Here is a 25,056-nt window from a genome sequence, read left to right on the forward strand (position 1 = left end):
TATTCGGGCACAACATTTCTCACCCTGGCCCTCGCCACATACTTCCAAACATGAGCAGGAAACAGCGGCGGCTGCGTTAGCGTGGTTCTGGGGCTCCCCGCCATGACTTGGAGCGGGACTGGTGGCGACGGCAGCTGGTGAGTCTCTGTGCAGTGGAACTGGGTGCATAGCCGAGGCATGTCTTTCACTATGACACTCCTCACACTTGATGATGGATTTACAGTCCTTAGCCATGTGCTCCAATGAAGCGCAGCATCTGAAACATACCCCAAGCTCGCTGAGGAACTTCTTGCGCTCCTGTATGGGTTTGGATCTAAACCCTCTGCATTTGTTCAGTGAGTGTGGTTTTTTATGAATGGGACATTCACGATTGAAGGACTTGTCTCCTGATGAGGTATTGTACTGTTTACCCGTGGGTGCTGCATAAGATGGTAGGTTAGTCTTTCTAACACTCACGCTGCTCTTAAAGTCTCTGTGTTTATGCATGGCACTCTCATACCTTGGTGATGGTGTCGCTGGAGCTGTAGTGTTGAACTCCAGGAAATCGAGGCTGGGGTCATTCCTCATCTGGGACTGTTCTTCAATGAATCTGCAGAAATGAATAAATGGGGGAAAGGTGATGTCATGCACCCTTTTGTACCTTGAGACTGATGCCGCCCACTTTTCTTGCAGACTGTATGGTAATTTCACGACAATTGGGTTCACTCCATGGGCTGTATCCAGGTAGCATAGCCCGATCAGACGAGGGTCTCTTTTGGCAAGCTCTAGTTCCATGAGCAGGTCACTCAAATCCTGAAGCTTATGGACGTCCTTAAGATTGATCTTTGGAATGTTCTGCAATCTCTTAAATAGGGCCTTCTCTATAGCTTCTGCACTGCCAAAGGTACGTTCGAGTCTCTGCCAGGCGGCAGCGAGACCTGCTTCTGCTTGTCCCACATAGACAGTTCTGAGGCTCTTGATGCGATTTGTGGAGCTTGGACCCAGCCATGAGATCATGAGGTTGAGCTCCTTCTCTGCGTCTAGTTTGAGGTTGGCAATGGTGGCCTTGAAAGTTGCCTTCCAAGCTCTATAGCTCTCTGCACGGTCATCAAATTTTGAGAGACTTGTGTTAATTAGCTCTCTGCTCGCCATAATCCTGGCCAACTCAGACATATCTGATTTCTCACTGCTTGTTGCCACGACAACCTGTGGTGCCGCCGGGGCGTGTAGGCTTTGCGGCGTGAAAGGGTGAGATGCATCCAGGTAGAATGATGCTGCTGCAGGATTGAGCTGTGATCTAGTCTCTGTAGATCGTGAGGACTGCTGCTTGAGCTGTTGAGGTAGGCCAGGAAACGCCTGATGGCCCTTTTTGTAGTTTCGTAATAACTGTCCTTGAGAAGGCACATCTGGGTGAACACCATCAGATTTCTCGGGTGCTGTAAGTGACACTGGCACTGTAGGTGGACATGACTTTGAGGTTTCGGCGTTGTCAGCTTGGATGGTACTGCATACTGGGGGTAATGCAGATAATTGTTTCAGCACATAGTCGCTGGTGCGGTAAGCTGAATCTTCTACCTCCTGTGGTAGCGAGCAGACTGGATCAAGACCTTGGCTTAATGCTTGCTCAAGTAGTCTTACTTTAGCTAATGCAACTTCCTCTTCCATCTCTGATTCAAGAATCTTTATTCGAGCCTCTGCTTCTGCTTCTGCCCTCTTGGCCTCTGCTTCTGCGTCTGCCCTCTTGGCCTCTGCTTCTGCCCTCTTGGCCTCTGCCTCTGCGTCTGCCCTCTTGGCCTCTGCTTCTGCGTCTGCCCTCTTGGCCTCTGCTTCTGCTTTTGCCAGAGCTTCTTTTTCAGTGAAGGAACGTCTGGCTTTGGATTGCTCTGCGTTTATGCGGGCCTCTAGTAGTCTGTCGCTTAGGGTTGAGCTTCTTGAGCACGATGATCTGTATGACCGAGAGGAATGTTTGGATGAATTTGATCTGTGTGATCTAGTTTCTTGCAAATGGGAGATGCGGAGTTCCGCTTTATCTTTAGCAAGCAGCACCATGGTGTCTCTTTGAATGTCTATAGATTCTGCCTTGCTCAGTTCTGAAAGGGCTTCATCATTATTAACGTTTTTTAGAAAGGTTATATACCTTGTGAACAGTCTCTTGTATCCTTCATGAGCTGTGTTCAGCCGCCTGATGCCAACTTGTAAGCTTGAGGTATCACCAGAGGATTTAAGTCCTGACATGAGGGAGGAAACTCGCTCCCATAGCTCTTCCAGGTTATCGCATAACTCATCTTTTGTGGTTTGATAGTTTTCCCTGACCTTTATTGTCGGTTTGAGGGAGCGTCTTGGTCGCACGACTTGGTCTGCTGGAAGTGTGGGTTCTGCTTCCTGTACTTCTTGGTGATCAGTATCAGGCTGCATTAGCTCTGTTTCATCACTGGGGAACTGTGCAAGGTCCTTTTTGTCCATTTTGATTTAAGGTGCGCTGTCTCTTTAAGAAAATAAACTTTTGAATTGGGGGCTGAAAATTGCAGTGTGGCTGCGCTGGGGCACTCTGGCAAGGTTCCTCAGGTGTTTTAAGTGATTTGCGGGGGTTTAGGTTAGAGAGGGACCCCGTGTGCGTTAACAGTTCTGCTATGCGAGCAAAGGTTGATATGGGATATAGGAAACGGCTTGATGAGTTGTGGAGGGCTTTCAGGCAATAGTAAAGATACTGTGGACATGCGGTGCTTGCCCTTAGACTTGTGGAACATGCACTGTAGCTGGGCAGATTCGCTGCAGATAGGCCTGTTGCAGGGCGATTCCTTAGTGTGGTAACTCTGAGGGAATCTGTGACTGGGGTGTGGACATTAAGGCAGTTTTTGACTGTTCTGTTCCCACATGAAGGCGAATGAAGGTATAACTGATAATAGCTGTGTGACTTCTTACCTTCGTATCCAAGCAGTGGGGCAGACAGGACCGGCAGATGTTCAGGTTAGATGGATCCAGACTCAGACATGAAGATGAAATCAGCGTGGGTTTATTCAATCCAGATAAGACAACAAACGGTGATACAATACTGTTCTGTAGTTGTGGTATCAATGCTGACTTGTTAGAATATGTCCTGAGGCTAGCTGCTGTGGCTGCAGAGCTGCTGCTGAGCTGCTGCTAACTACTGCTGACTTCTGCTGACTTCTGCGTGGTCAAAAACTGATGCCTTCTCACGAGCCCAAAAATGTGGAGTGTCTAGTCACACAGCCATGAGGAGATACTGAAAATGGCTGCTCCCAGTGAAGAGACCTGCCCAGCAAGAGTCCACGCCTCCAATTTAGAAAAAACTTTACTAACAAGAACAGGGACGTGTGGCATGCAAATTCTGGCCAGCAGATGGCAGCAGTGAAAGAAATGCATGAAAACAAACATGTAGAAATAAAGATTAATAATGTAATGTACAAATAACTATAAGGAGAACAGCACACGGGGGGCTTATCAGAATCTGGAAGACCCCTTTAACAAAGGGGACCCCCAGATCCTGGCCCCCCCCCTATGTGAAATGGTAATGGGGTACATTGTACCTCTACCATTTCACCCCAAAAAAAATGTCAAAAGTGTTAAAAATGACAGTAGCCGGTTTTTGACAAATCTTTTAATAAAATCTTCTTTTCTTCTTTCCTTCGGGTTTCTTCCGCTGCTTCTTTCTTGGATCTTCTCGTCCACATCTTGCCCGACGTGTTCTTCTATCTTCTCCGTCCGTCCTTCAGCCTTCTGGTCCCACATCTTGCCCGGTGTCTTCTCCTGTTTTCTTCTCGGTCCGCCAGCCTCCTCGTCCGCATCTTGTGTCTTCTCCGGACCCAGCGTTTGAATTTGATTTGGCCGCCGTGTTCCCGCTCCTGGGACCCGCCACCCTCTGACGCCACAAGTAAACTCCTTAGAAGGTCATGTGCGTCAGAGGGGGGCGGGGTCACAGAGCGTCACACAGCGGGGGAATTCAATTTCAATCGCGCCGCCCGGAGAAGAAGATGCCGCCACTTCCAATTGAAGTTCCCGCCGTGTCACACTGATGTGACCCCGCCCCCCTCTGACGCACATGACCTTCTAAGGAGTTTACTTGTGGCGTCAGAGGGGGGCGGGTCCCAGGAGCGGGAACACGGCGGCCAAATCAAATTCAAACGCTGGGTCCGGAGAAGACACAAGATGCGGACGAGGAGGCTGGCGGACCGAGAAGAAAACAGGAGAAGACACCGGGCAAGATGCGGGACCAGAAGGCTGAAGGACGGACGGAGAAGATAGAAGAACACGTCGGGCAAGATGTGGACGAGAAGATCCAAGAAAGAAGCAGCGGAAGAAACCCGAAGGAAAGAAGAAAAGAAGATTTTATTAAAAGATTTGTCAAAAACCGGCTACTGTCATTTTTAACACTTTTGACATTTTTTTTGGGGTGAAATGGTAGAGGTACAATGTACCCCATTACCATTTCACATAGGGGGGGGGCAGGATCTGGGGGTCCCCTTTGTTAAAGGGGTCTTCCAGATTCTGATAAGCCCCCCGCCCGCAGACCCCCACAACCACCGGGCAAGGGTTGTGGGGATGAGGCCCTTGTCCCCATCAACATGGGGACATCCTCCCCATGTTGAGGGCATGTGGCCTGGTGCGGTTCAGGAGAGGGGGGGGCCGCACTCTGTCCCCCCCTCTTTTCTGCGGCCGGCCAGGTCAACGTGCTCGGATAAGGGTCTGGTGTGGATTTTTAGGGGGACTCCACGCCATTTTTTTTTCAATTTGGGGTGGAGTTCCCCTTAAAATCCACACCAGACCTGAAGGGTCTGGTATGGATATTTGGGGGGACCCTACGCCATTTTTTGGGGGTTTTTTTACGGCGGGGTTCCCCTTAATATCCATTCCAGACCTGAAGGGCCTGGTAATTTAATTTGGAGGGACCCCCATTTTTTTTTTTTTTTTTTTTTTATTATTTTTAATGAGCAATGACTGTATTCTTTATAGCCATGAGTACTTTAAACTTCCTTTTTTTTTGTTTCACTTCAGAAATTACATCTTGTACAGGGACAGTTCTAAGCACGGTAAACATGCGTGTACCCCCCCTCCCCCCCCTGTCTGAAATTTAAAGGAATATTTCACTTTTATTATTTCACTTTAACCACTTCCATACCGCGCCTATTCTGGCACTTCTCTCCTTCATGTAAAAATTATATTTTGTTCCTGGGAAATTAATCAGGACCCCCAAACATTATATCTAATTTTTTAGCAGACACCCTAGGGAATAAAGTGGCGGTCATTTTTTATTTGATTTCCAACGGTATTTGCGGTCGCTGGTTCGAATCCAGCCCGTGACACCATCTGCATGGAGTTTGCATGTTCTCCCTGTGCCTGCGTGGGTTTCCTCCCACAATATAAAAACACGCTGTAAATCGGATCCGGTCTAAATAAGCCCTAATATGCAGTAGTATATTTAGGTTTTGTTCTGCCCTAGGCCTGACTACATATCTGCACCTCCTAATAGAAAAATGACCCACCCCTTCCTGTCAAGGTCACACCCTGTTTTTGTATGACCCGCCCAGTAATTTTCAGGGGACCCACACACTAGTTCTGGGGGGGCACTGGATTCCCTTAACCACTTCCATACCAGGCACTTACGCACCTTCCCGCCCAAGCCAATTTTCAGCTTTCAGCACTGTCGCACTTTGAATGGCAATTGCGCGGTCATACAACACTGTACCCAAACAAAATTGGCGTCCTTTTCCCCCCACAAATAGAGCTTTCTTTTGTTGGTATTTGATCACCTCTGCGATTTTTTTTTTGCGCAACAACTAAAAAAAGACAGCAAATTTTTAAAAAAAAAAACGTTTTTTTTTTTGTCTGTTAATTTTTTTGTAAATAAGTTTTTCTCTTTCAATTACGGGCACTGATATGGCGGCACTGATGGGCACCGATGAGATGGCACTGATGGACATCGATGAGGTAGTACCGACGGGCACAGATGAGGTGGCATTGATTGGCGGCGCTGGTATGCGGCACTGATGGGCACTCATGGGCGGCACAGATGGGCACTCATGGGCGGCACTTATGGGTGGCACTGATGGATACTTATGGGTGGCACAGGTGGGCACTGATAGGTGGGCACTGTGCATGGATGGGCACTGTGGGGTGGCACTGATGGACACTGTGGGGTGGCACTGATTTTCCCAGGTTGCCAGTCAGTGCCCATTTGTGGGCACTGATTGGCATCTTTTTTCTTTTTTTAATGCTTTTTGTTTTTTTTTTTCCATATTTTTTTTTTTTTTTTTTGCCCACCCTGGTGGTCCAGGGTGGGCATCCCTGGTGGTCCAGTGTGGTCATCCGAGGGGGGGCTGCGCTGATAAACAATCAGCGCGAACGCCCCCTGTCAGGAGAGCCGCCGATCGGCTCTCCTATACTCGCGTCTGTCAGACGCGAGTGAGGAAGAGCCATCGATGGCTCTTCCTGTTTACATCGTGATCAGCCGTGATTGGACACTGCTGATCACGTGGTAAAGAGTCTCCGTCTCCGTGAGAGACTCTTTACCGAGATCGGAGATGCAGGGTGTCAGACTGACACCCCGCATCACCGATCGCCGCGCTGCGTGCCCCCACAGGCTCGCGCGGCATGAAATCCTGCAGGACGTCCTGTCAGGATTGTGTAACCACTTCCCGGACGTAAATCGGCCATAGGCTGGGCGGGAAGTGGTTAATTTGCATAGTTTTTCTCTCACTTCCTGTTTGGCTATGGGGCAGGAAGTGAAGGCAAATCTCCCCAATTGGACACAGATAATACAAAATAAACTGACAGCGCCTATAACCCTCCCTCACTCTATCCAAAATTAAAGAAAATAAAAAGTGTTGATTATAGTTCTAATGAAGGGCGGACTGACCATTGAGTCACTCGGGCACTGCCCGAGGGCCCCATGCCACTAGGGGGCCCCATCCGGGTTGCCAGGCTCAGTAAAACCAGGGACAGTATGTAAAAATCTGTGTTTTTTTTAGATCTGTCCCCGATATGTCCGAAAATGACATGCTTTTAATGTGAATATCCCAAGATTTTAGCTGCCCTGCCTCTGCACTGCCTCCTGGCGTGGTGGCCATCTGTAAGCCAGAGGGGCCCCATAATCTTCTATTGCCCGGGGGCCCCATGAGTTGTCAGTCCGCCCCTGGTTCTAGTTTAAGCACAAATTTCATAGAGTTTTATTGAGAGGCCTAAGAAAATATAACCATGCCAATAGGCCAGGATACAGCGTGGCTAATATGTATGAATGTGTGTGTTAGAGCACCCCACCCAATGTTAACTAAAAAATTATTAATTTGCAAATAAGTATTATCTGCTTATTTTTTGGGGATGTCTGCACCCCTGATAGTGAGAACATTTGTGAGGTGTCTTCACCCTTTCTAATTCAAATTCATTCACTTCCTGTCACATAGCCAAACAGGAAGTGAGGGTAAAACCTTACTAATATCTTTTATTGGGGACACAGAGATCAATCTAAATAGTTTCCCATTATGTAAATTGCACTCTAGTATTTTGCTGTGTACACCCCAAATTATTAGGGATCTTGGACTTTGGGGTCCATTTACTAAAGGCAAATCCACTTTGCACTACAAGTGCAAAGCAAGGAAGAAAACAAAACAACTTTGCTTCTACAGGATTGGATGTTAAAACCATCAGTGCTTCCTCTCTGATTTTCAGCAACTATGCTTGTACTGCAGAGTGGCTTTGCCTTTACTAAACCCCAAACTAAATAATCCTTTGGGGCAGGGATCCTCAAACTACGGCCCTCCAGCTGTTGTAGAACTACACATCCCATGATGCCTTGTAATGCACTGACATTCACAGACATGACTAGGCATGATGGGAATTGTAGTTCCTGAACAACTGGAGGGCCGTAGTTTGAAGACCCATGATTTGGGGTGTACACAGCAGTGCTGGAGTGCAATTTGCTTAATGGGGACACTAGTTAGATTGACCTGTGTCCCCAAGAAAAGACATTGGTAGGGTTTTAACCTCACTTCCTGTTCAGCTGTGTGACAGGAAGTGAAGCCAATTTTAAGAAAAGGGACACAAAGCTCAACACCAAAAAAAAAACACAAGCAGGGGTTCTAACACTCACTTGGCTTCCCTCAAACACCCACAATTAGAATAGGATTGCCTTGCGCTAGATTTAAGCACAGTGCTGTAAATCAGCACTTCAAGCCTGTCCACCAATAGCAACCCCCCCCCCCCCAGGCCATGTTTGCAGGTGTTCCTTCATCTTGCACATGTGCTTTAAAAGACAGTCTGGACAGCAATTCTTAAGAGAAATCCACAAAACATGTCCTGTCTGGGGTACTTGAGGGCTGAGGACCACTACAGTTAAAAGAAAATACTTACCAGTTTTTGTCTTTAAAGTCATGGGGAATAAACATGGCAAACATTTCATGATTACACACCAGGAAAGAAGCTTAGACAAAAATCACACCTAATTTGTTAGGCCCTAACCTAGTTCAGCTGCAGCTGTCAAAATATGTTGCATGAAAAAGTAACAAAAAACAAACTTCAAAATTTTAAAGTAATTTTTATTGGTCAACAAAACAAGGAAAGAAAAAAAAAACAAACACACACAAACAAAAATACATTTCAAAACTCAAAATACATTTTTTCATAAAATAAGGCAGCAGAGACAAATACATCAAAGTGAACATCATTTAAAAATAAACAAAAACCATTGGCAAAATAAAAACCCATGCAGCAAACCACATTTGTGTTCCACAACAGCATTTCTGCCTGCCCCCTATGAGGGCAGCTGAGGACTGATCGATGCACGGTTTTTATAACATGTGCTAGTAATGAAGCAATTGAAATCACATGAACAAATTGCAGTCTCTAGTGTGGGTGAGCTTACACCTGGTTAATTAACCCAACCCACGCTCTCTGACCATCCAAGAGATTTTCACCTTTTAAAAAGAAAGGATTTTTTCTAAGTGTTTGAGCATGCTCAGTTCATCACACATGTAGGAACCAAGCTGCAATGGCATGAGTTTTTTTTTTTTTTCCCCCCTGATCTCATGCTTTCCAGCCTGGCCTGGTCATTGACCAGCAATATGGTCCAGGGCTCAAGTGGTTAAAAATTAACAAAACACAAAAGTTAGCCCAATTTTTGGGGATAATGTGAAAGATGATGTTAGACCGAGTAAATAGATACCTTACATGTCACGCTTTACTATTGGAAACACTCCTGCAATGGGGCCAAAATTAATTCCGTGAATATCCCCATAGGCGACCTTTTTCATTTTTTTCCAGGTTACCAGTTTATAGTTACAAAGAAGGTCTAGTGGTAAAAGTATTGCTCTCGCTCTAACGCACGCGTCAATACCTCACATGTGTGGTTTGAACGATGTTTATATATGTGGGCGGGACTTGCGTAAGTCCCGCCCACATATGTAAAAAACATTTTTACTTTTTGCTATAATAAATATCCCCAAAAATATATATTCTAAAAAAGAAAAAAACCCTCAGTTTAGGCCGATACGTATTCTACATCTTTTTGGTTCCAAAAAATCGCAAATATCGTTTAGTGTTTGGTTTTGGCAAAAGTTATAGCGTCTACAAAATATATTTTTTTTTTTGTTTTAACTAGTTATTGCGGCGATCAGCGATTTTTATTGGTACTGCGACATTATGGCGGACACATCGAACACTTTTTTGGAACCATTGGCATTTTTCTAGCGATCAGTGCTGTAAAAATGCATTGCTTACTCTAAAAATGCCACTGGCAGGGAAGGGGTTAACACTAGGTGCGAGGGAGGGGTTAAATATGTTCCCTGGGTGTGTTCTAACTGTAGGGGGGGGGGTGGGACTGACATGTGTAAATGACAGATCACTGTTCATGAAGGGGAACTCCAGACCCCCAAAAAAAAATAAGGTGGGTTCCCTCCAGGTGCATACCAGGCTCTTAGGCTTGGTCTGGAACATAAGGGGTTAAACCCGCGCAAAAAAAAACAGCGTGGGGTCCCCCCCAAGATCCAAACCAAGCCCTTATCCCAGGCACGCAGTCTGGTCAGACAGGAATGGGGGTGGGGACGAGCGAGCGCCCCCCCTCCCGAGCCATACCAGACCACATGCCCTCAACATGGGGGAGTGTGTGCTGTGGGGGAGGGGGGCACTGCCCCCCCACCCCAAAGCACTCTTGTCCCCATGTCGATAGGGACAAGAGCCTCTTCCCGACAACCCTGGCCGTTGGTTGTCGGGGTATGCGGGCGGAGGGCTTATCAGAATCTGAGAGGCCCCTTTAATAAAGGGGTCTCCAGATTCCGGCCCCCCACCCTATGTGAATGAGTATGGGGTACATTGTACCCCTACCCATTCACCTGGGGAAAAAAATGGAAAAAAATTATACACCACACACATTTAAAAATTAATTTATTAGTCAGCCGGGGGTCTTCTGCCGGGGCCCCCCACCACCACCCCATTAGGCCCCGGGCTTCGCCATCTTCTGCCGGAACCCCCTTCACCAGTGAGGCTCCTGCCTTTGGGGGAGGGTCCCGGGCTACTACGACGGTTTCTGCGGGGGGTGCACTGGCACCCCACCCCCGTCTTCAGCGACGTAATTCACCGGGACCCCCTTCACCAGTGAGGCTCCTGCCTTTGGGGGAGGGTCCCGGGCTTCCACGACGGTTTCTGCGGGGGGGGTGCACTGGCACCCCACCCCCGTCTTCAGCGACGTAATTCACCGGGACCCCCTTCACCAGTGAGGCTCCTGCCTTTGGGGGAGGGTCCCAGGCTTCCACAACGGTTTCTGCGGGGGGGGTGCACTGGCACCCCACCCCCGTCTTCAGCGACGTAATTCACCGGGATCCCCTTCACCAGTGAGGCTCCTGCCTTTGGGGGAGGGTCCCGGGCTTGTACGGTGTCTTCCGCCGGGGGGGCGACACCCGCGGGCTTCTGCGATGCCTTCCGCTTCTGCCTGTCTCCTCCGCGGAGCACAGGGCTTGTCTCCGTTGTCTTCTCCCTTCTCTTCCATTCGATGTTGACACAACGAGGTCCGGCGCTGGAATGCCGTCTGAGCAGTGGGCATGGACTTATATAGGGCAATGCCACCATGTGACCTCAACCCATGTGACATCACATTCCCATCATGCCCAGGGAATGTGATGTCACATGGGTTGAGGTCACATGGTGGCATTACCCTATATAAGTCCATGCCCGCCGCTGACACGGCATGTCAGCGCGAACCTCGTCGTGTCAACATCCAATGGAAGAGAAGGAAGAAGACAGCGGAGACAAGCCCTGGGCTCCCGGAGGAGACAGGCAGAAGAAGGAAGAGAGAAGAAAGAAGACGGAAGAAAGCCCTGGCTCCGCGGGGGAGCCAGGCAGAAGAGGGAGCAGAGAAAAGACCGGGGAGTTGGCGCACCCCCGGCAGAAGACCAGGAAGACCGGAACCCTGGCGGAAGGCACCGGAAAGACCGGGGGATAGGCGCCATCCCCCGGCAGAAGACCCCGAAGTCCGGATGCCCCTCCCTAATGAAAAAGAGCTTAAATGGGGTGGGGGCATCCGGCGGAAGGCTCCGGAGAGGACCGAGGGATGGCGCCCTCCCCCGGCAGAAATCACCGAAGCCCAGGGTCCCGGCGGAAGATCCGGAGAGAAGAAACCCCCCCCTTGTAAGAGAGCTAAAGAAGAAAGGGGGGGCTCCGGAGCAGATTAATAAAATATTCTGTGTGGTGTTTTATTTTACTTTACATTTCCCCCAGGTGAATGGGTAGAGGTACGATGTACCCCATACTCATTCACATAGGGTGGGGGGCCGGCATCTGGGGGCCCCCTTATTAAAGGGAGCTCGCAGATTCCGATTAGCCCCGCCCGCATACCCCGACAACCAATGGCAAGGGTTGTCGGGAAGAGGCTCTTGTCCCTATCGACATGGGGGCAAGAGTGCTGTGGGGTGGGGGGGCAGTGCCCCCCTCCCCCACAGCACACACTCCCCCATGTTGAGGGCATGCGGTCTGGTACGGCTCAGGAGGGGGGGGGGCGCTCGCTCGTCCCCGCCCCCATTCCTGTCCGGGCCAGACTGCATGCTTGGGATGAGGGCTTGGTTTGGATCTGGGGGGGACCCCCGCGCCGAAACGGCGCGGGTTTAACCCCTCACGTTCTGGACCAAGCCTAAGAGCCTAATGTAGCCCTGGAGGGGGACCCGCGCCGATTTCAAGTTTGAAATTTGGCGCGGAGTTCCCCTTCAGGGCTGAAAACAGCTCGGAGATTCCCGTGCGCCGCGTCACGCAGCGCATTCACGGGTACGCCGCTTGGTATTTACCAAGATTTTCACGGCGTACTGACAAGGCGCACGGGAATCCCTGACTTTTCTCTCTGCGCATGCCCAGTATGCAAATGAACCTCCCGAGGTTCAGGCGCACTGTGCAAGCGTACGGGGATCTGTTTTCAAAAAACACTTTCCCTTTCAATTCGGCCCGCCAAACACTTCAAAACACATGTCACTTCACTTCCCCTGCATCCCCCCACCTCCCCCCCTAATAAACTCCCGCCCGAACCCCCGCAATTTACAGTTTAATGTGCCGTGCGCCAGGTCTGTACTGGTGCACAATGCACCCTCTCCTGGGCGCACGGAGCACATTAGTAACTAGGGAAATACACTGCACTAGCAGCGTATTTCTTTAGTAAATGACCAAACGGCTGCTACTCCTGCTTTTACTCCATGAGTCATGGAGTAAAGGCTTTGTAAATCGGCCCCTATGTCACAACTTACCAAATTATTTCAGAAGAAGCACGATTCCATTCAACATCCTAAAAAGCAGAAATTTGGTTTTAGTTATATGTACTTTTTCAGTTTCTTTTGCAATGGTCAGATTTGCCGCTCCCCTGGCACAACAGCTCAAACCAAAATGAAAGTTGCGGGTCCCAGCGATACTGTAATGTAAATAATGCTTGGAAACTAAGTCACTACTGTTCATTTTCACTGTCACTGTGCTTGAATTTTGTGTCTGTCTTTTCTAAAAAATAATCTGTCACTAATAAAGTAAAAAAAGGAAAATAAATACTTCTCCTGGCAACAATTCTAACATTAGCCCCTCCACCACCACCTTTACATTCCCCTTGTTCACAGCCATCTTTGTGAACAAAGCAAAAATGAAGATTGGGGAGTAGGAAGAGTTGTGTAGACAGGTGGTGCAATAGCTATACGCATTTGTGGGGAGAGATGGAGGGAAAGGGAGAGAGGAAGCGATAGGCAGATAGGAGGGGGAGGGTTGGTTTGGAGGAAAAGAGTGTTGGGAGTTAAGGGTGTGTTGGTCCTTGGACATGCCACATTTTGTGATCGGTTGTCCTGTAGCCCCTACATCCTATTTTCCTCAGTATATACATATATGACTTATTTACCAGCAATTTCAATTCTCAGACACTTTCGTCTATTTTGGTCTGATGTTCCTTTCTGTATTTCTACAGGATGTAAGGAGTCAGTGTCCACTTTGATCAAAACCCTTGCGGTCCCTGTTTCTTTTAGATAACTAATTTGCGCCAGTTAAACCAGATTCTGCAAAATGTGTCAGGTGGTTTTTATATGTACAAAAAAATGACAACCAGCAACTAGCCTTTGCAGCAAGGTACACATGGAAGGCAATGCACATTGCAAGCAAACAACCAAAAGAATTCCTAGCACACTTGCCAGTCTGCAAAACATCCTAATTGGCCCTGTCCAACAGTTTGTGTTAAAAAAAACAGGGTTTTGTTTGCACACAATTTGCAAATACAAACATAAGCCACAGTGCCCACATATTTACTGCAGTCCTAAGGCTGCATTCACACCTAGGCGACAAGTAACGCCGTGTATGCGGCGTATTTTGCCGCAATTTCGTTTACTTTTTTTTTTTTCTACAAAGAATTAAACATTGCTGTCTATGGCTGAACGCCAATGCGGCAGGCGTTTCGGCGTTCGGCGTGAGATGTGAATGGAGCCTAACTAAAATTTCTAGAGCCTCCATAGTAGGAGCACATATACGCTATATTGTCTAAAGTATTGTGACACCTGCCTTCACATTAATGGCATCCCAGTTTTAGCCCGTAGGGTTTAATATTGAGTTGGTCCGCCCTTTGCAGCTGTAACAGCTTTAAATCTTCTAGGAAGGCTGTCCACAAGGTTTAGGAGTATGTCTATGGCAGTGGTTCTCAACCTGTCTAGTGCCGTGACCCCTTGATAAAATTTCCCAAGTTGTGGGGACCCTTAACAGTAAAATTATTTTCGTAGCGTGGGTTGTCAGAACCCAAGGCAAGACAAGAAACTTGTGCCCCTAACCCTCGGACATTTAGTGCTGACTGAGTCCCTTCCACTTGTACAGTATTGAAACCCCTTATGGTACATTTTAGGATGTATCACTTTCTCTGTGTTCTAGTTCCTTCCATTTTATCTCTCTCTATCCCAATTTCTTTTTCTTCCCCTATCCCTCTCTAGACGTCTTTCTTGTTCTTTCTCTCCCTTTGTCTCTGCTCCTCCCCATCTTTTCCTCTCCCTTCCATGTATTCTCTATTGTTGTTCCTTCTCTTACTCCTTGGTGGTGAGGGAATGGGATGAGTGGCAGTGCTGGGGGGGAGTTCTGATCGGCCAACTTAGGTGCTCTTGATCGAGGTCATCTGCTGATCTGAGAATTGTAGAGGGGACTCTTAATGGCAACTATAATCACAGGTAGTGTTACTCACTGTGTCTCCGGCTTCACTGTGTCTCATAGCAGTGACACCTATGCTGAAATAAGCCCCTTCCACTTTAAATTCCTCACCAGTCAACTGACCTCTAGTCTCCGCCCCCACCCATGCCATGAACTGAATGGGCATCTGCAGGCTCCAGGAACAGCCCAGCTGGGCATCCCCTAAAAGGCTTTGAGAGTGGTGCGGGCTTCAGGAACACCCCAGGATTCGCTGACCCCTGGCAAATCATCATTCGACCCCAGAGGGGCTCCCGACCCCAGGTCGAGAACCACTGGTCTATGGGAATGTTTGTCCATTCTTCCTAAAGCACATTTGTGAGGTCAGGTACAGATGTTGGACAAGAAGGCATGGCTCGCAGCCTCCACTTTAATTCATCCCAAAAATGTTCTATCTGGTTTAGGTCAGGACTCTGTGCAGGCCAGTCATGTTTCTCCATCCCAAACACGCTCATCCACAGACCTTGCTTTGTGCACTGCTGTGCAGTTATGTTGAAACAGGAAGGGGCCATCCCCAAACTGTTCCCACAAATTCGGGAGTATGAAATTGTCCAAAATGTCTTGGTATGCTCTCCTTGCGGCTAAGTGCAGTTTACCTCTGGAGATGGTACAGGAGATGCAGTGCCCAAAGAAGCACAGGTTGCCAGTAGTGTACTGAAGCTCTGAACCAGTGATCACCTGATGAATACTGGGACAAGCCGGATTCACAGTAAGGCAGAAGTTTCTCAGGAACTCCAGAAGTACTTGGCAACAGTGTACACAGAAAAAGGTAGTAGAAGCCAGGCCAGCGGTCATACATAGAGGATCAGTCAGTAGCGGATGCCAGTAGCAGGAACAAGCCAAGAAAATACACAGGAGGGCATGTAAGTAGTAGCAAAGTCAGTAATGCAAGCAGGGGTCATACATGGTTGATCAGACAGCAGCAAGGTCGGTAGAGCAAGCCAGGGGTCAAAGCCAGGAGAGGCGATCAGACAGGTCAAGGGCAAGCCGGGTCAATAACAGAAAAACCAAATAAAACCTCCATAGTGGCTCAGTAACACAGGAAGGCTGACGACAATCCAGCAATCTGGTGAGCACAGCAGCAGTCTCTTATAGGCCAGTGAGTGGCCGTATCTGTCATGTAGTGCATTTGTCGTTCTTGCGCCATTAGGCAATTCTCTTTTGAGGGGTACCCCTTCCATTTGGTGAGGTATTGAATTTGCCTACCCCCCCTCCAACAATCTATAATGGTTTCCACTTCGAACTCTGCTTCACCTTCCACTTACTAGAGGTGAAGGCAACTCTTCTCTCCCAGGGAAAGGAGTGGGTACAGCCGGTTTGAGCAGAGAAATGTGGAATACCGGATGTAGTTTTTAGGAATTGGGTAGTGCCAGTTCAAATGCTACTGGGTTTATTTCCCTCTTGCAATAATAAGTGAAATTAGTGTAGCGCAAAACTTAGACAAATATGATGCTGGTATATAGCCAGCAAGCCTATATATAACAAAACAGTCCAAATAAAGGAAAAAAATTAAAAATGAAACTCAGAATAACAATCCAAAGTCCATAAGTGTCGAATAAATGAAGTAGATGAAAATAAATCTCCACTGCGTGATAAACCACCACACTTAAAGTGATCCCTCCACCGTTAGAGATGGCTACTCTCACCTTCATGCGTGGACCACTGAGTTAACAAATGGTCAATTAGGCAGGTATCACAATAAACAGGAACCAGGCTGATGTATCAGATCCTCATTAGGCAACCATACCGCATAAGACAGGTGCATGGAAAAAGATAATCACAGACTAAGCGCTCTCTGTTGCAATAGGTAGATTTAATCACAAAAAATGTAAAAGTCAGGCTACTCACATTCGGCCAGACTAAAAACGGCATGAAGTACAATCATAAATGAGGACGGCAGATGAGCGACGTGGTGTGCAGGCTCCTAATCCCCCGGACGCGTTGCGTTATGTCAACTTCCTCAGCGGGGCGGAAGGTGAGAGTAGCCATCTCTAACGGTGGAGGGATCACTTTAAGTGTGGTGGTTTATCACGCGGTGGAGATTTATTTTCATCTACTTCATTTATTCGACACTTATGGACTTTGGATTGTTATTCTGAGTTTTATTTTTTATTTTTTTCCTTTATTTGGACTGTTTTGTTATATATAAGCTTGCTGGCTATATACCAGCATCATATTTGTCTAAGTTTTGCGCTGCACTAATTTCACTTATTATTGTATCTCCCTGGATTTTTGCGATTATTCCGTAGTGTTCAGCTGGCATTACTAGTGATCCGAACCCAGTGGGTCTTTTTCACCCAACTCATTATTTAATTGATCTATATATTTGCGCTGAATGCACCTTTGTTTTGATTATTTCCCTCTTGATCTCAAAAGAACCAATACATTTTGGCCCTAGCTTCTGGCAAGGACAAGAGATATTAGGATTCACTGAAGAAAGCCATACCTTTTTTTTTTAAAGACAGGATTTCCCCTCCTTTACTTGTTGTGGTACTTCTTGTAATCCTCTTGAGCTTTCCGCAACCGCCTCTGGGCCTTAGAGGCCTCCGCAACCCTGTCACCCAAAAGAGCCTGTTTTGCTGATTTAACCAAGTTCAAAGAGTCCAAGAGTATATACAATTATAGACCCTAATCCAGAACCTCCTAACTTTAGGACAAGTCCACCAAATATGGTAGGTGGTTCCAGTCTGGCCACAGCCTCTAAAACACTTGGGGGAACCTCCATGTACAAAGGTAGCAAGCCTAGCCGGCACCATATACCATCTAAGTAACACTTTATAATTAGCTTCTATTATAGATGTATTGATAAGCGATCTGGACGATGTGTCCGACAACCTGTGCCACTCCTCCAAGCCTAGGGTCTCCTGCAAATCTCCCTCCCATTGGAGCATATATGTCAGTTTAGTCGGCGAACTCATCAACATTGCATATATCTCGGAAATATGACCTTTGAGTCTATCATATTGAGTACAAAAATGCTCCATGGGAGTTGAGGTCGCAAGATCCCCCCGTCAAGCCAGGGCCTGCACATAATAACGCAGTTGGGCGTATCTATAACATTCTACCGATGGAATATATTTTTCCCGCATAGTTTGCTCAGTAAGTACACCCCCTCCGTCACAAATGTCCGCTATACGTAGCAAACCCTTATTTGTCCACCATTTGAAAGCAAGAGGATCGAGGCCCGGGGGGAAAGGCACTATTCCACACTAAATGTAATGCCCCTGTCGTTTCCTATAACGACTGGTTCCTTCCCCCTTTCATTCTACCTGCTCCCAGTTAAAATTCTCGCCTTCCAGCGCTCTTTTCTGAATCGGCCGCGTCACTTCCGGTGCGCGGACGATTGCGTTCCACCCTGGAACGCGGAAGTGCGCCTGGCGTTCTCCAGCTGATTCCCATGCTTCTCCCCTATTTAAACCTCCAGGCATGGCGATCAGGTGTTCCACAATTCTTGTAGGACGCCTGCCGCCTCCTGGGAGACAGAACCAAGCCGTACCACGCTGTCCGCTGGGACCTCAGTACAGCACTCAGGAAATACTCACCGCAGACCCTGCATCTTCTCCATGCCTTCTTGCAACTCTTCACTCAGCACTGTTACAACTTACATCCTCTGCTGGAAGCTACACTCCATGCACTCTCTGTCTAAACCTTCCCATTAAGCAGGACTGCTACTACTATTGGGACCTGGATTAAACTACCTAATCAACAAACCGCAAGTATCTGGGTTTCCAGCATATTTATTCTTACTATCTGCATGAAGTTAATGCAGATACACTTGCCTTATGATTGAAGTGTTACCTGAGAATTAAGAGAAGTTATTAATCAGTAGTTCATATGCTGTTGTACCCCTGAGTACTCTGGAGACTGTCTATCTATATATATATGATGCCTATATGCAAATAAGTATATAGGATTTGGTGATGTTGCTACTACAGAGGTTGTGATGATTTGATCCCTAAACTTTCTTAATAACATAGAGAGTGACCAAGGGTATCACACCTGAGAAACCTCAAACAGCTGTGATCCAATCCTTTTATACACCTTGCAGGGTCTTGCACTAAAGGTGCCAATGGGGAGTGTGGTGATTTAAAATTCTGGGTTCTAGAGACTCTAGCCCAAATATGCAAGGAGAAAGATAAAGATGGACATAATATAGTGGGTCTATCCTTAAGCGGAAGCCACATATTATGGGATATTTGATGCGGACGACAGGAGTAAGATTCCATGATCATCCATATCGCTTAGAGTGAAATCTGGAAAGTTGGGCTAGCTGGGCCGCATAAAAGTATTTCTGCAGGTCAGGTAGGACCAAGCCCCCTTTACGTTTAAGAGTAAACATAGTGCGCTAATAGGCATCTAATCCCCCCAACAAACTGTAAGATTTTCCTTTGCAACATTTTCAAATCACTGTGTACCAAGGCTACCGGTATCGTACGAAACAAATACAATATCCTTGGTAGGACGTTCATTTTAATAGAGTGAAGTCTGCCAAACCACGATGGGGGGTGAATTTGCCACTTGGCCAGATCCTCAGTTAACCTCTTAAAAAGAGCTGGGTAATTTCTCCTGTATAGCATTTGAGGAGACAAAGTTAAGTTTAATGCCTAAGTAGGGAAGTGCTTTGGGTTCCCACTGAAACCGGTGCGTTTGTTCAAGTACTTTCTGGGTGGAGTTTTGCAGCCAAATGTTACAGTGGGGATCAAAAGTTTGGGCACCCCAGGTAAAAATTTGTATTAATGTGCATAACGAAGCCAAGGAAAGATGGCAAAATCTCCAAAAGGCATCAAATTACAGATTAGACATTCTTATATGTCAAAAAAAGTTAGATTTTATTTCCATCATTTACACTTTCAAAATTACAGAAAACAAAAAAATGGCATCTGCAAAAGTTTGGGCACCCTGCAGAATTTATAGCATGCATTGCCCCCTTTGCAAAGCTGAGACCTGCCAGTGTCATGCATTGTTCTCAATCATCGTCTGGGAAGACCAGGTGATGTCAATCTCAAAGGTTTTAAAATGCCCAGACTCATCTGACCTTGCCCCAACAATCAGCACCATGGGTTCTTCTAAGCAGTTGTCTAGAAAACTGAAACTGAAAATAGTTGACGCTCACAAACTGGAGAAGGCTATAAGAAGATAGCAAAGCGTTTTCAGATGTCAATATCCTCTGTTCGGAATGTAATTAGGAAATGGCAGTCATCAGGAACAGTGGAAGTTAAAGCAAGATCTGGAAGACCAAGAAAAATATCAGACAGAACAGCTCGCAGGATTGTGAGAAAAGCAATTCAAAACCCACGTTTGACTGCACGATCCCTCCAGAAAGATCTGGCAGACACTGGAGTTGTGGTACACTTTTCCACTATAAAGAGATACTTGTACAAATATGGTCTTCATGGAAGAGTGATCAGAAGAATACCTCTTCTACGTCCTCACCACAAAAATCAGCGTTTGAACTTTGCAAATAAACATATAGACAAGCCTGATGCATTTTGGAAACAAGTTCTGTACTTTTTGGTACGTTTGGAGAAGAAAGGGCACATAATTTAATGAATAGAACCTCTGTCCAACTGTTAAGCATGGGGGTGGATCAAATAATGCTTTGGGGTTGTATTGCAGCCAGTGGCACAGGAAATATTTCACGAGTAGAAGGAAAAATGGATTCAATAAAATTTCAGCAAATTTTGGATGGTAACTTGATGCCATCTGTGAAAAAGCTGAAGTTAAAGAAAGGATGGCTTCTACAAATGGATAATGATCCTAAACACACCTCAAAATCCACGGGGGATTACATCAATAGGCATAAACTGAAGGTTTTGCCATGGCCTTCACAATCTCCTGACCTCAACATAATTGAAAATCTATGGATAGACCTTAAAAGAGCAGTGCGTGACAGACAGCCCAGAAATCTCAAAGAACTGGAAGACTTTTGTAAGGAAGAATGGGCAAAGATACCTCAAACAAGAATTGAAAGACTCTTGGCTGGCTACAAAAAGCGTTTACACGCTGTGATACTTGCCAAAGGGGGCAGTACAAGATATTAACTCTGCAGAGTGCCCAAACTTTTGCAGACACCATTTTTTTGTTTTCTGTAATTTTAAAAGTGTAAATGATGGAAAAAAAATCTAACTTTGTTTGACATATTATTAGAATGTCTAATTTGTAATTTGATGCCTTTTGGAGATTTTTCCATCTTTCCTTGGCTTCGTTATGCACATTAATACAAATTTTTACCTGGGGTGCCCAAACTTTTGATCCCCACTGTAAGTGCCCTAGAATTACTATGATTGATTCGTAGCCCCGATATCACCGAAAATGGATTAAGTATCGCATACAAATTGGGAAGAGACGTAATCGGTGAAGGTAAAGTTAATGACAAATCGTCCGCGAAAAGCAAGCATTTGTGTTCATGCCCGCCGCCAACTATCCCCCGTATATCCTGGCAATCCCGAATTTGAATAGCCAGCGACTCTATTGCCAGGACAAATGAAAGCGAAGACAACGGGGATCCCTGCCTAGTTCCTCTCTTAATAGCGAAAGATTGGGAAGAATATCCCCAAATCACCAAGGAGGCCGTCGGAGCGTCGTATAACGTTCGGAGGAGGGCCAGAAAGCATTCGCCAAACCCATAACGATGCAATACATCGAACAGATAATCCCAAGAAAGGGAGTCGAACGCTTTCTGAATATCTAATGAGAGTAACATACCCCTCCTAGATCCTTTGCCATCCCAATCAGATTGGATGGCCGAGATCAAATTCAAAATTCTACGGGTTTGGAACAAAACCCGCCTGGTCCGGGTGAATATAACGGGGGAGGAAGGAATTTAATCTAAAAGCTAGGACTTTAGTCAAGATTTTTAAGTCCGTAGCGAAATCGGATGATAGTTCGTGCAGTCCCCGTGATCCTTACCCGGTTTCGGTATAACATGAATAAAAGCAGCATTTTCATGCATGGGAAGTTTTACCACCACGACGTAGGTCATTCAAATAAGCACATAGGTGAGGAACGAGAATGTCCTGGTACTTCCTGTAATAATGGCCTAAGAAACCATCCGGTCCCGGAGGACTTTTTATTTTATTTAAAAAAACAGACCTGTGACTGAATACATTTTTGCCTAAATGTATGACTAAAATTGAATTTTGGATTTTTCTTATAACAAAAAGCAGAAAATATATATATTTTCTTTTTTTTTTTCAAAATCTTCAGTCTTTTTACATTTTTATATTGCAAAAAAAAAATAATTGCAGAGGCAATCAAATACCATCAAAATAAAGCTCTATTTGTGGGGGGATGCAAATTTTGTTTGGGTACAACATTGCATGAGTGCGCAATTACCAGTTAAAGCAGCGCAGTGCCAAATTGTAAAAAGTCCTCTGGTCTTTAGGCTGCCAAATTGTCTGGGGCTTAAGTGGTTAAGAAGGAAGAGACTTCATAGTGCAGTACTTTTAATTTACCTTTTATTAAAAAAAATCTGTTGTACTTGCATGAAGAAAAACGTTAGAATCAAATAAAAACGCACAGCTGCGGATTTCGCCGCAATGTCTCCTTCTCACCAAGCTTCTTGCTGATGGTCTTGTAGCCCATTCCAGCTTTGTACAGGTTTACAATCTTGTCCCTGATGTCCTTTGACAGTTCTTTGGTCTTGCTCATGATAATTGGATTTGAATGGATGACAGATTCTGTGGAGGGGCGTCTTTTATACATTGACATGACTAATCTGTGTACCACATGAGCAGATGCTGTAGCCAGTCTGTGGGAGCCAGACCATTATTGTTGGTTGGTAAAGAATCAAATACTTATTTTACTCATTGATATGCAACTCCAATTTATTACTTTTTGTTTCATGTGTTTTTTTTTCTGGATTTTTTCTGTAATAGATTTACACTGTCGGATCTTAGGATGCAGTACCGCGGCCGCCGCTGGGGGCATTTCTCGTCGAAATTCCGCGTCGGGTATGCAAATTAACACTTACGGAGATCCACGAAGCTTTTTCCCTTCGTTTTTTTTTCCGTAAGTGTTAGTTTGCCGTCGCAAAATTAGGGCTGCTTTTACAAAGTGTAAACTTAGTACACCATGTAAAAGTAGACCCTTCTTTCCCGCATCGCTGTCAAATTGTTCTAAAAAAAAAAAATTTCCCGCCGCAACTTTTTTTTTTTTTTTACACCCATCGCGATTCTCAAAACTCGGCGCAACGTAACTTCGCGCAAAGCACGTCGGGAGAATGCGCAGTACGTCCAGCGCGGGATCGCGCCTAATTTAAATGGGACTCGCCCCATTAGATTGGGCCGCCTTGCGCCGGACGGATTTAAGTTACACCGCTGCAAATTTCTAGGTAAGTGCTTTGTGGATCGGGCACTTAGGTAGAAATTTTGCGGCGGTGTAACTTAAATCCGAATATTTAAGTTGCGCCCGCTGTACGTGGATCTGGCCCTTTGTCTCTAGCATTTTAAAATGCACCTATGATCAAAAAGATGGACCTTTTTAATTTCTTTAGTTGTAGAGCTGCATGATTAATTGTTTAAAAAAAAATCACGTTCTTGATTCAACCCACCTCATGATCTTAATCAGGCGTTTCCATGATTCTGTAAACAGTGCAGAGTTGTTCCTTGCTCAGAGCTGTGAAAAAAAAAAAAAGCCAGCAAACGTTTATCAACATTGGTCATCGCTGAGAGATGGAGAAGAGATACAATGTAACATTTAGTTTTTAGATCAAAGGGAGGAACTTTGGCCTGTAACTTAGGTCAGTTTAACCACTTAAAGACCAAAGCCCCGTACACGGTCAGACCTTTGTCCGACCAAAATCGCATCAGAATTCCGACGAAATTCCATCGGAGTAAAAGAGAACATGTTCTATATTTAAACCGACGGAATTCATCGTAATTTCCGATGGAAATAATCCGATGGGGCATACATACGGTTGGAATTTCCTGATGGGGAAAAAGTCAGTCGGACTGTCAGTTGTGTGTACGGGGCATAAACCTTTCTCTGACACTTGTTGCTTACAAGTTATAATTAATATGTTTTGCTAGCAAATTATTTAGTACCCCGAAACGCGCACACACACACACATATATATACCCTATAGAATAAAATGTGGGTTCCTTGCAATATTTTATGTCACACAGTATTTGCTCAGCGGTGTTTCAAAAGCATTTTTTTGGGGGGGGGGGGGGGGGCGATATATATACATACATGCATACATGCATACACATGCACACACACACCAGTAAATTTGGCCCAATTATTTTTGTTTTATGTGAAAGAGGATGTAGCTTTATTTCATTCAGGATGGCAGTCTGTCTGCTTCTTCATTTCACTTAACCAAGAAAACGAATTTGACAAAACTGTTCTTATGTTTGTAGAGTTTAGTACATACCCAGCAATACAAATGCACAGCCTGTCCATTAAGCGTGAATAACGTTTTATTGTGCAATTATCTTTGTTTTACAGAAACTGGATTGTCTGATATTCCACTGGATAGATCTTTTCTTGGCCGGGAGCTTAACTTTGTAGAAGATGCAAATGCTCAGTCTGTGTAAGCAAGGTTTTGTTTGTCATGTTACCGTGCATATATTGATAACTTAGCTGCAAATTCATATATTGAATATTTGTCTTTGTCGCTTTTTTGTAGTGTCTGTTTACATAATTGCTTTCCGGTGACACAAATGCGCCACCATGTGTTTTACTGCCAAAAAATGCTGCATGCGTGTTGCATCCATTGGAAGGTGCATTGATGCGCCATTGAGAATAAATTGAACTGCATTGCACCAGCGCATTTCACATGCGTTGTGTGTTACCACAACGCCATTGTGAGAACAGGCTCTAGTGGGACCACAAGAGATGCATTTAAAATGACTCTACAGCGGGAGTTTTCCAGAAATATTAGTGATTTGTTTATAGAAAGTATTCAGTTATGTATTTTTTCATTTTACCTTGTTCAAGCTCTTGGTGTGCTTCCAGTAACCATTTCTACTATTTTTCTACTGTTAAATTGTACTATGCATTCAAAGTACAGATCTTTGCTTGTGTCAATATACTCATGCACATTCCTGATTTTACAGGCCAATACTATATGGGATACTGTCTAACTTTTTATATGGACACAGGGGTGCTCCTTGTCCCTCATCGGAGAACCCTACAAGAAGGAATTTTGAAGGCACAGCAGGCCGAATTACAAAAGGTAAATGAAAATTATAACCGCATTAGGAAAGGACGGAGACTGTACTAGACGGTGAACCAGAGTTCCTCTGTGGAGCAGGGCAAGATAATAAACTCTGTAGAAAATATCTGAGTTGCTAGAAAATATGTTTTTTTTTTTTTTTTTGGCGAGTGTAAAGTAAAATTGAAACGTGTCAATCAGAAAAGATGCTTTATTTTTCTTATTGTGACTTTGAACTTTAA

The 25,056-nt window shown here is 45.7% G+C and overlaps 1 protein-coding gene across 1 annotated transcript in view; it reads left to right on the forward strand.

Annotated features, from left to right (window-relative positions):
• The window catches only part of CEP20 (centrosomal protein 20), a 75,774-nt gene that overhangs the window by 34,564 nt on the left and 16,154 nt on the right, over nt 1–25,056 (forward strand). The window contains exons 3-4 of the mRNA XM_040356918.1: nt 24,106–24,190; nt 24,717–24,835. Of these exons, the coding sequence (XP_040212852.1) occupies nt 24,106–24,190; nt 24,717–24,835 (204 nt within the window). The remainder of the gene's footprint in view (nt 1–24,105; nt 24,191–24,716; nt 24,836–25,056) is intronic.

The sequence above is a fragment of the Rana temporaria genome, chromosome 6 (assembly GCF_905171775.1).
Source record: "Rana temporaria chromosome 6, aRanTem1.1, whole genome shotgun sequence".
Taxonomy (NCBI): Eukaryota; Metazoa; Chordata; class Amphibia; order Anura; family Ranidae; genus Rana; species Rana temporaria.